Raw genomic sequence first — 12,327 nt, 5'->3', positions numbered from 1 at the left:
TTTAAAAAACAAGAAGAAACATGACATTTAATCGAAAGTGTAGGAAACAATGCGAAAAGCTACCGAAAAACTTCTCTCTCTCTCTCTCTCTCTCTCTCTCTCGATATATATATATATATATATATATATATATATATATATATATATATATATATATATATATATATATATATCAGATGAATAGATAGATAGATAAGTACAACTGATGAGAGTTATATGGGTATGAAGATACGATTATAATCTTAGTAAATGAAACGCTTTTCATATCCTTTGCCACCTACTCATTAGAGGTAAAGAAGGGTTTTGTTGTCCTTGCGTTCTTTGCGAAACGGGACGTTAAGATTAATGTCATTTTTGTACGAGCTTTCAAAGACTGGGAACGCATTTTTATACCTAGTTTAACCTCTAGATTAGGTGGCCCTGTACCATGGTGATATAACTCTTAAGAACGCCAACTTCAAAGTAAAATGTGTTCAAATCGGCATGGTTATGGGCAGTAGTTTATTTAATTTTAATGCCCATTGTTAGCCTGGATTATACTTTGTATGGCATATTTTCTCTATCTCTCTGTCCAGACAGCGGTTTTGTTGACTACAACGAGTACTGCGAGCTGATCAGAGAATTTTCTAAACCAATAGAGACAATTAAAGTTGAGCTCCGCGAAGCGTTTCGATACTTTGACAAGGACCGAAATGGGAGTCTGGACACCAAGGAATTGAAAGGAGCACTCTTGTCTCTTGGAGACCCTCTCGGAGAAGAAGATATTAACGAACTGTTTGCTGTGATGGATTTGGATAAAAATGGCAAGGTTGATGTGGAAGGTATGCATATCCCCACCTACCACTATCCTATCTTCCCTTCAAAGAAAAATACAAACAAACAAGACAAAATGGAATATGGTCTGGATATTTAAGCTTGACGACATAACTTCCCATATATATATATATATATATATATATATATATATATATATATATATATATATATATATATATATCACTTTATCTTGCTGTTGACGTGTTCGGTGACATCGCCCAATTCATTTGAGTCATTATATATATCGCTTTGGTGCACAAATTGAAAGACGACTGAGTGATGACACTGAAACATATCGTTGTTTGTCCGATAGCGCGAATGACTATCCCCGACGAAGATGTATGACTGCACAAAAATATAGATTTTACGACGTGAGATATTTGACTTACTAAAGAAATTCTTGGTGCGAAAACCTGATCTCAATATTTTATATGTCTATTTCAATGGATCAATAATTGCTTTATTTATCTAATTTCAATCATAATCCTATCTTGTTTTCTTCTCATTGGTCCGGGAGCGATGGTGGTGGCGTGGTTATATGGCGCTCACCAATTTGCCAGAATCATTATATATTGGTTAATGTTGCTGGAGCGGTACATCATGTCACTCCCCATCCACATGAATATACGTGTGTGTGTGTGTGTGTGTGTGTGTGTGTGTGTTTCGCAATGTTAATTTTGTAACTTTATATTTCTTCATATTTCTGCATATTAGTTTCCAAGGAAAAAATCTCCTGGTGATGGAAATAAAGAGACTAAAGAATTGACACGTACATTTTCTTCAGTAATTCCCCATCTCTAAGCAGAGGATTAATTTTGTATTTGGTTTCTTTCTCACCAAACACTATGACCCTTGAATAATAGTGCGATACCATTATTTCCACAAGCATTATTTTCTTTTTTGTGTTTTTTTGTTACTGTGGTGGGCAGAGCAGTTCTTCAAGCTTATTAATCATTCAATATTAAGTCAGGTCATTCTTGTAATTATAGATCCTAACTTTAGGTAAATTGCGTTGGAATAAGCAAGCCAGCTGAATATTTTGCAATATGTATATCATCAATCTCATCTATATTAGCGGTCTCTCTCATGTGTATCGCTGCCACGCTTGGCGCTCAGCATTAAGAGATTAATGTTAGGACTAGTCGGCCTGGTGTCAGGATAATGTGACTGGGTGGGACATCAAGCTACATGTCTGCGGCATGATGCCCCAGTGCTAGACATCATTATAAACTGACACACTGCAGACATCGTAGCGATATGACTGAACAATTGTTAAAGCTACGTTAAAAATTCAAATCACACACACACACACACACACACACACACACACACACACTCTGTCATGTGTATCAGCGAAATCTCTCATGCATATCAGCAATCTCTCTCATACATATCAGCAAACTCTCATGTCTATCAGCAATCTCTCATGTATATCAACAATCTCTCTCATCTATATCAGCAATCTCCCTCATGTATTCATGTATATCAGCAATCTCTCTCATGCATATCAGCAATCTCTCATGTATATCAGCAATATCTCATGTATATCAGCAATCTCTCTCATGTATATCAGCAATGTCTCTCATGTTTATAAGCAATCTCTCTCATGCATATCAGCAATCTCTCTTATGCATATCAGCAATCTTTCTCATCTATATCAGCAATCTTTCTCAAGCATATCAGCAATCTCTCTCATGTATATCAGCAAACTCTCATGTATATCAGCAATCTCTCTCATGTATATCATCAATCTCTCTCATGTATATCATCAATCTCTCTCATCTATATCAGCAATCTCTCTCATGTATATCAGCAATCTCTCTCATGTATATCAGCAGTCTCTTTCATGTATATCTGCAAACTATCTCATGCATATCAGCAATCTCTCTCATCCTTAGTACAGTGAGATTATGATGAAACTGAGTTGGTCTTTTGGTCAGGCCAAGTAAAATAAATTTAATTATTGAGCTTAAATTGTATACAATTTAATTATTTTGGAATCTTGGGAAAGGTGCCTGGTATCGAAATTTGGCGAGATTCGTACACTAACACCGTAATCTCATCAATTTTGTTTCAAGGATACTCTTTGATCATTGCTTTAGAAGAGGGGGGTAATCCGTGAATGCATAGAAAATGTTCTGGTACAGGGTGAACAGAATTATCGCCAAACACTCATTGAGCAATTAAATGTAAATTTTATTTATCTTACATGATAAATGCATGCATGTCACATGACAAATGCATGTATTTGACATTCCAAATTAATGTATGCAACATGCCAAGTGCATGTATATTACATGACAAATACATGCATATCACATAACAAATGAATATGTGACATGCCAAATGCATGTATATGACATGCCAATGCTAGTATGTAAAATGCCAAACGCATATGACTGAACCAATGTATGCAAGTGACACGCCAAATGCATGTATATTGCATGATAAATGCATGTATATGTCATCACATATGCATCTATGTGACATGACATTCATGAAAATCAAATGAAAAATGCATGTATTTGGCGTGTCATACACATGTGTGACATGACAAATGCATGTTTATATCCAGTTTTCCATTGATAAGTCTGACTACTATACTTATGTATCTAAGTATATGTTTGCCTTAAATTATGCATGTGTCCATTTGTATGTCTGTCTCTCAATCAACTGATTTGTTTAGCTAACAGGTTAGTTGTTTGTCTCTTTAAACTTCTTTATGACAAAATACATTTACTTGCCTATTGAACTAACTATAATAATTGCAATAACAATATGAACTATCTATAACCTTGTCAGTTTGAACTGATGCATTTCATTTTAAGAAGGCAGTGACCGTGAATGCTATTTTGAAGACACGCCTACATTTGAGTTCCAGCCCTTATCGAATTTTTTAATGCTTGACTATCATTGTGCACCAACCCCAACAGGAATGACTAGTTTGAAAAGCTTATACTATAAGCAATTACTAAAGCAATATTATTGGCAACTTACGATTTCAGGTCCAAAATGGAAAGGAAGAAGAAAAGAAGAAGAAGAAGAAGAAGACGATGATGATGATGATAATGTTTGGCCAGATTGTTTTGATATTTGTCATTTCCCGGATTTAGTTTTAAAATCGCAATTACTGTAAGCTTTCGTTCTTTTTCCTATAATAACTATTACTCAGCATATGACAATAAACAAAAGAAATGTATCGTTAAGAGAGAGAGAGAGAGAGAGAGAGAGAGAGAGAGAGATGGACCTGTACGAGGCGCCTCAAACTTATTAGTGAATATTTAAAAGTTCGATGAGGACCGAAGTTATACAAAGAATAAAAGAAGAGCTTAATCAAAGCATCAAGACTCGTTGAAGGCACTTTTGGGTCCACTGTATTAATACATGTATTTTCTCTTTTCTATTCTCTTTCAGAGTTCACGAAGTTTCTGTGTGAACCAGTTTTGATCAAGCAAGGTTAATAGTAATGCCAGTCTGATTCCAAGCTGTTCTGAGGATAATTTCGTTCTTTTTAGAAAATATATATTTTTGATCATTATTGACATTTTAAAGTTATAATCTGTTTAAGAACTGAAACACTGGTCGATATTTTTTCAGTTATAATTGCAGCTTTTAGCGGACTTGCCCTGCTATTTATCGTTTATACAAGCAATTCTGATTTTCCTTTTTTCAATGTCAGTGATACAAATTGAAAGACAAATTTACAATGGGGAACATAATTGTACCGTTTTTATTATAATAACATCGGATAATTTTGTAGTAGAAACATTTCCTTGTGTCTTTTTAGACCTTAAACTTAAGAGAATTGTTTACTCTAAATTATTAATTCATATTTTATATATATATTTTCAACAAACTCCATATATACTTCACATATTCCCTGTATACTTATTATTAAACTCTTAATCCGTTTGTCATACAGTTATAGATGCCAAATATAAATAAATACACTATTGTTTCTTTAAATAATTGCATTGCAAGTGTCTTTGATTTTCTCAGCATGACGATTGAGCTTACATGGACTAGTGGATTAGATAATAATCTAGAATAATGTCACTGTATATAGCCGACAAGTGTCGGAGCCAGTCACTAGGTGGCAGTATTTTCAAAACCTGATCTCGTGTACAAATTTACTTCCGGGAACAACAACAGCATGAACAACAACCAAACTTCTCAAAGGATTGCATTGCTACAGGTATATACAGGTAAATCAAATTAGAAATTAAGTTCCACCTTCATCTTTAACACACCATACTTTGTGTTGACTGGAATCTGCTTCCAGCATTCAGTAAGACTGTATTGAAAGAAAACACGGACGGACATATGTAATATAATTTGTCCTAATGCGTTTATCAGCACAGTAAAATCATGCATTTTATGGGCCTAAACAAATCGTTCAAATCAAAAGTAGGGAATCGACAAATGGTTGATGTAAAATAGGCATGGAATATACACAACGGAGTAACATCTCATGATAATGTTTGCGAATTATAATCTGATTATGCAATTGTTCCATTCACACACACACACACACACACACACACACACACACACACGCTGTGAAGGGGCAAATTTCTGGCGATCTATGAAGTACACATTAACTTGGGCCAGAGAACAATTAATTACATTTATGGGGACAGGCGCGTATCAAATCGCCATACTGCCATGATTGGTAATGTCTTTTCGAGGGGAGAATTTTATTCTTAACTAAGCATTCGTTTATTTAGCCAACAGAAGAATGATGAAAACAAAAGCTAACTTCGATTCCATAGTGTACATGTCAGGATTGAAAGATTGCAGAACTCTGTTACTCAAACTACAAGGTCAAGTTGACCACGACTTTGGCGTCTCTGTAAAAAGGCGGCAAATATATTTAATCCTGATTGGTTACGCTAAATAAGGGGCGTGTTACCCACACTAAATTTCTTTGTTTTAATATCGCCACATCGAAAATTTTAGTCACTCTATAAGCTTTTCTGCAAGAGAAAACAAGTGTAAGAAGACACCGAGAGTAAATCTGGGAGAAATTCTCTCGTAAAACTGTTGTCCAAAATGACTGTTGTCGAGGAAAATAGACGAACAAATTTGGCGGTAGAAACGAGGAACGCTGAAAACTCAAAGGTATCTGTGACAATTCCATGTAATTTGTGATGCCCATATATAATGCTGAATTGTTTTTACTTATATTTGCATGAATCTATTTGCTACACTCGTATATCAATTATCTTAAGAAGTATAACTGTGTTGAGTTTATGCATAGGAAGTCGTACATTAATCTTTAGATAAGTTTGACGAATTGTTTGAATTTGTCGTCTTGTTTGCATAAGAATTAGGTTCTAAGAATTTCATGCATTACATTCGTTAATGTGAGTTACGAGAATCCGTGTGAATTCACCGAATTTAGAAGATTTTACGTATGATTAAGGTTGAGTGTGTATTGACTGAAATGATGTAGCAAGCGATGCAATATATCTCATTCATTCGCTTGTGTAAATTGAGGCTGGCGCGGAACCGTTATGCCTCGTGTAGTGTTAATGTGAGGTGTTAATGCGTGATGAATTAGCCATTAAACTAACTAGGGTCATTATAGGACACGTGGAGCCGACCGATAGCCTTATCATCTGTTTAGCACCGATAGTAAGATCTGATAACGAGAGGAGAATAATGCAAGCCTCTGTTATCATAAACAACAGAAAATTTAGGTTGTCTCTATTTATATTTTTTTAAAAGGGAGAAAATAGCTCCTGTGACGTATTAACTCTGCGACGTATCCTGTGACGTATTATGTCTGAGACGTATTCTGAGACGTATCCTGAGATCCAGGTATCTGTGAATCTACGTGCTTCGCAGAGTTGAGGACCGAAAAAGGAAGAAACATAAGGAAGTCGAAGGAACAGCTACAGTGGAAGTGGAGTGAACCGGAGAAGCAGGTTATGCAATTGTACAAGGGATTGGCTTCGAGTGTTCACTCGATCCTATGAAGAACTAAATCTATCAGTAAAACAGATCGGCTACTTTATTTAAATATATCTGTATTTTTTTGTTGTTGCTGTAATTCGGTGAATGTTTTATTTCTAGAAGCCAAGTATATTCCTGATGTAATGAATTCTCATAGTTGTTTTATGCAATTGATTAAATTGTTGACATGTACGGGGGCTCGTGTTGGTCTGTTCTATATATCTGTTCAGATCTCTATCTATTCCACCTATAAGTTTCACCACTTATATTTATATTTATTCGAACCGGCCAATAACATCGAAGGCGGTCAACCTCTAGATAACGAGAACCAAATTAAGCGGACACCTTGAAAGAAGGTACAATCTGCCAACCCACACGCCTCTTGCAATAAGAGGGGACTTTGTGTAAGGTTTCTACAAACCCTGGGTCGCTTACACACGCACACACACAAAGTACATAATAAAAGTAGTGATATGATCGACAACATGTACAAGATATAGGCTTCATTGCAGAATCTGTAATATAAATGCGTCTTTATCGTGCAAACGAGTATTGAACTTGAAAATATTGAATGACCGCCATTGAGATACGCAGCTCTAGGACAAGCAAAGATCTAAGTCACAGTGCTATCAGCAACAATTACGACATATAAAATCCAGGTTATATATGGATATAGATTGTTTGTCTGTAACTTAATAGACCACTTTGCATTGTTTAGCTTCCGTTAGAACGCCATATTATGCACCGGGAAGCAAACGGTTAAGTGAACATTTTTACTTGTACATTTTACACGGATTTTATTTCGAATTTTTATTTATACAAATGCTGTAATTTATTGTTTATCAAGCAACAAAATTTCTCAATACCATAACAAATCCTGAAAGGCTTAATATAAGATACACATTCTACTTTTCAATACCGTACGTTAGATATACGCAGTTATACACAATTTGCACTTTACCGAACAGTTTTGAACTTAAAAATAAGTTTTTAATAAACGTAAATCGACAGTCAGTTCTGAACTTTGTTCTTGATTAAGAGCTTGCATTATATATATTATTCACAGAATCCTCGCATATGATATTTTTCTAAACAAATTCGGATTCATATGTTAAAGAAAATTATGGTTATATAAATAAACTTTCAGTTTTGTGTTCAACTCTAGAAAAGGGTCACTTAAAACTAGTTGGACTGAGAAAGCTTCCTATTATACCTGGTAATCTGATAATTTAATACATATAGTGTTATTTCAATAATGTAGGTTACACGCGCAAATTACGTACTATGTACAAAATGGACGTCATACACATACATGGAGCAATAGAATACGAGTATTCTATTATTGTCTTCTTCCATGGAAAACGTTCACCTAGAATGTTGTTTGCAAGGACATATTACTCGGGATGAAGACGAGGTACTAAATTCATCCAGATAAGATTAAATGAATACACTTTCCATGAGAAAGACAATTTTAAAGTTGATACATACATGAGGTCATGTGATATCTTGTGACATTGACGCTAGGCAACAATGCTGCTGAGAGAGGTGTTTTGACCGTTGCCAGGTATATTAACGAGAAAGGCTCACTATCCTACTAGTTCGTCTACGAGAACTCGATAAATCATCATGTTATGTAAATATATTATACGTACAATTTTGTAATCAAAGAGTTTCTAGACAACGCACATTTTGGTCGTTATCTATATGAAGGACATGGCTATCTCCGTAAACGGTCCTTTTGAAGGTAATGTACAAGGCAGCTTGATGATACAATGGATTGAAGGAAGAATAAAAACTTAAACCAGACATTAATTTCCTTTACCGTACAAGGTACGCATGTAATCATATTGTAAACATGTTTACATCAGCCACAAAATAACTTTATCATCTTGACCGCTCCGGTGTTCTAGTGGTTAGAGCGTCCGCCTTGGATAAGGTAGGTCGTGGGTTCGACCTCCCGTCGAGTCATACCAAAGACTTACAAAAATGGTACTAATTTCTGCCTCAAACATCATTGAGAGGTTAGTGTTAGGACTGGTCGGCCTGGTATCAGGATAATGTGACTGGGTGGGATATAATTCTACATGTCTGCGGCATGATGTCCCAGTGCTAGACGTCATTATAAACTGTCACACTGTAGACATCGTAGCGATATGACTGAAAAATGGTTAAAGCTACGTTAAAAATGTAAATTACACACACACACATACACACACACTTTATCATCTTACCTTGTAGGAGCATAACAAGGTACAGGCTTGACCGTGTTCCAAAGGGGTTTATTTTATCAACTACTTAACATTATCATTGTAAGTAGTAAAAGCAGTACTAGGTACTGACCTGATCGTCTTGTAAATGGGTTTATATTTTATCCGTTAAATAACGTTATCATCGTAAAGTCTAAAAGCAGTGCAAGGTTCTGACGTGACCGTTTGATAAAGAGGTTTGTTATCCCTTAAATAACGCGTACCATTGTAAGGTTTAGGTGCAACTTTATCCATGTTGATGATACACATGTCATGATTACTGCTATATAGTTAATTTATTTCTTCCAATTTTCCTTGTGATTATGTGAAAAATCGTTGTACATACTTTCTAGTCACTCAGTTTGATTCTTTAACAGACTTTCCATGCCTTGTTATTGCCCTACATTATTAGAGGTTTCATCTTAATCTACAAAACTGCACGTGGATTCTTAGTCAGCTTGTCTTTGAAAACCCTCGATATATTGTTATTATTTTGTAACACACCATACATGATGTTCTTTTAATATTCACTGGTTAAATCTCTGTAAACGTGCTTTTCTTCACCATAAACGCCTAATGAATATGTGCAATTCGTGCGTAGTCTCGCTTTATAACAGTACTTGTTTTTAATTATTTTGTATTAGAACTCGTACATCAATCGAAGACACCCATTTACACGAATAAAATGTTCACCCTCACACCGTCTCCGTGGTGCCCTTGGAAGTGTACTAAGTAGAAACCCGCGTCTGCTATGATGATAGTGTCGCTATAGTTAATTTGGACCAAACCGACAACGTTCTGCATTGCATCCCAAAGATAACAAAAACCCGACACGTTTGGTACTGACCGTCGCGTTCTCGTCTTTAATGCACACAGTTGTGGTGCCTGGCGCATCTTGAGGTACAAAAACCAAGAGATCGGATATAATTGCATACTGTGACCAATTGGTCTGCTGTGTAAAACTGAGAGCTCGAAATGACTACCTCGTACTATTCCATTATTAAACATTTAAATGCCGTAAAAGCTAAAAGATACACAATTTAAGGGACGGATATAACATAAGGCGGTCCAACAATTTACATTTGTTTGAGACTCAAAAAACTTACAAATCATTGACCGCCCCGAGATGTGGTATACGACACCGATAGCGGAAAATGTTTGACAACCTTCTCCTCTTAGCGCGTTCGTTTTCCTATAATAAAAAAATGCCGAATTTTACCGGGCGTGGTAAAGCCACATTCAGGCAGGGAACCCACGCCATCGGAAATTCAGGCAGGGAACCCACGCCATCGGAAATCATGAGGTATAAATAAATTAACCACTATGCTTCTTCCATCAAATGAGTGCGCCGAATCATCAAAGTCTGTATGTAATGTCTTAGTGGGCCGCAAGCACAACCCAGACACTGTTTTCACCATACTAGCATATACACAAGCCTTTGTGGCAGTTTATTTCACGTGGGTCCCCAACATTTTATTTTAGGTTTAAGCATGTGTTTGAAAGGTCTTCCATGATGCAGCCTACGTTTCAGAACCCCTGTCCGTTCCTCGTCGTTAACGTACATTTGTTTTTACTAGATCTTGGTCTGCGGAGAATAGGGCACATGCACGATCTTGTTCGCGACCATATTTAGCAGATCGGCCATGTTGTCACCGTGTCAAGTGCTGTGTGCTACCTGTATTTATTTAAAGATTGTATTTATGAAAAGTAGACAAATGTAACAATGAGGTATATAGTTTTGCTTGCATCAAGAAAATAAGAACACAACAGAAGATAACGATATTCATCACCAATTTCGTCCGCTTTTCAGAGTGTACAATGTGTTATGTTATAGGAAAATTAGCGCATCTATCAGTTTCAACAGTTTCAACTGGAAATGTTATATTTGCCGTTCTATACTTTATTAAGCTTTTAAAAATAGTTTTGGTAATGAAAAATACACCAATTTTGAATGAAAAACTAGTTTTACATAACCAGTAATTGAGACGTACATGGCGTATTCCTGTCGGCAGCCCAGTTGGTTTATACTGAGCTACTAGTGGCAAATATGTAGCTCTTGGTAATCGTTTAACTCACAGCAGACATTTTGTTTTCTCCATACGTAGCTAATCTCAACATCAGACAATATAGAGTTTACTTCTAGTATCCATTTCATGCTGGGAGCTACTCTCTCCACCTCTTGGTAAACAAGTATGCGTCTCACACCAGGCCTTTTGTTATTTATAGATCGTCTTCGTGGGCCAATAAATCCATCTAGTAGGTGGGTGGGTGGATTGGGTTGGCGTGCCACATTTCATATAGCGTCCGTCGTCCTGTGTAGAACCTAATGCTTTGTGGACAAATCTGGCGACTACTCAGGTAGAGCAAGAACCGAGATGTTCCTCCTTCCGCCGCCCGCCCGCCAGTAAATGACCCAAAAGCGTGCGGTCTCCCATTCCGGCTGAGGCAACCCACATATTTTTCTTTTGAGGTTGGCTTTTTCAGTATCCGATACATGTTATGTCTACCGATTTTTCTTGTGCACTACACTTACTTCGACGGAAGTTGAACATTTTTGTTCCAACCTGAGCTTTTTGCCCTAATTCTTGAGCGTTTTCTTCCGGCTTTGGGGATCTTGGTCCCGGCCATCTTGTTTCGCTATTCGTTAATATATAGGCGGATCTTTTCTGTTAATGTCTTCACCAATGTAGCCATATTTGTCCTGGACGCAGACGGGTCTCCTGCGCATTCATCGAGTTGGCTATAGCGTGAGTCATCACTTCCAATGCCTCGACGGTTTCTTCCCCCACCTGCAAGTCCTGCTTTACGCTGACCTTGCGAACTTACTCAGCAGCCTTTACAGCGTCCTCTCTGGGCTTGATAACTGGCTCGATGTTTTGAGACCTCTCATTGTTTAATCTGCTAAGCATTTAGCTTGTCAGGCATCCATATGCTCATCAAGCAAGCTATCATACCTTGTCTTTCGCGCTTGACATTTTTAAAATAGATGTTTCAGCAAGAAGGCAGATGCTCACGGAATCTATTTTTCACGCGTTAAATCAAACCAGCTCGAAACCTTTGCTAGTCAGTCCACGATGACGAAGCTGTGTGGTATGGTCGTCACCTCGTCAACAAAGCGGCGACATTGGTGTCGGTCATTCGGCGGCTCACATTGTTACTGCACGTCCTGCAGGTCATTGGCGTCGGAACTCCAGAAATGAACGTGCATTTTGACTTTGTCTCAGATATTCTTTGGGATGTAGGTGTAGCAAAGGGTCAGGTACAGCAAGCCTACAGTTTTTCACCTCTTGCGGCTGATGAATCTGGC

General features: G+C 37.0%; 1 protein-coding gene across 2 annotated transcripts in view; it reads left to right on the top strand.

Annotated features, from left to right (window-relative positions):
- Nucleotides 1-4,692, top strand: part of LOC149773214 (neo-calmodulin-like) — a 32,422-nt gene extending 27,730 nt beyond the window's left edge. The window contains exons 4-6 of one of the 2 annotated variants that reach the window (XM_089946647.1): nucleotides 576-821; nucleotides 3,822-3,948; nucleotides 4,231-4,692. In XM_089946647.1, coding sequence (XP_089802773.1) covers nucleotides 576-821; nucleotides 3,822-3,948; nucleotides 4,231-4,252 — 395 coding nt within the window. In that variant the 3' untranslated portion in view covers nucleotides 4,253-4,692. The remainder of the gene's footprint in view (nucleotides 1-575; nucleotides 822-3,821; nucleotides 3,949-4,230) is intronic. The other variant, XM_089946648.1, reaches the window with a different exon arrangement.
- The last annotated feature ends 7,635 nt before the right edge of the window (nucleotides 4,693-12,327 follow it).

The sequence above is a fragment of the Sinohyriopsis cumingii genome, unplaced genomic scaffold (assembly GCF_028554795.1).
Source record: "Sinohyriopsis cumingii isolate HCF-2022 unplaced genomic scaffold, ASM2855479v2 utg000813l, whole genome shotgun sequence".
In the NCBI taxonomy this organism is placed as follows: Eukaryota; Metazoa; Mollusca; class Bivalvia; order Unionida; family Unionidae; genus Sinohyriopsis; species Sinohyriopsis cumingii.
This window is presented reverse-complemented; position numbering and strand designations above follow the sequence as displayed.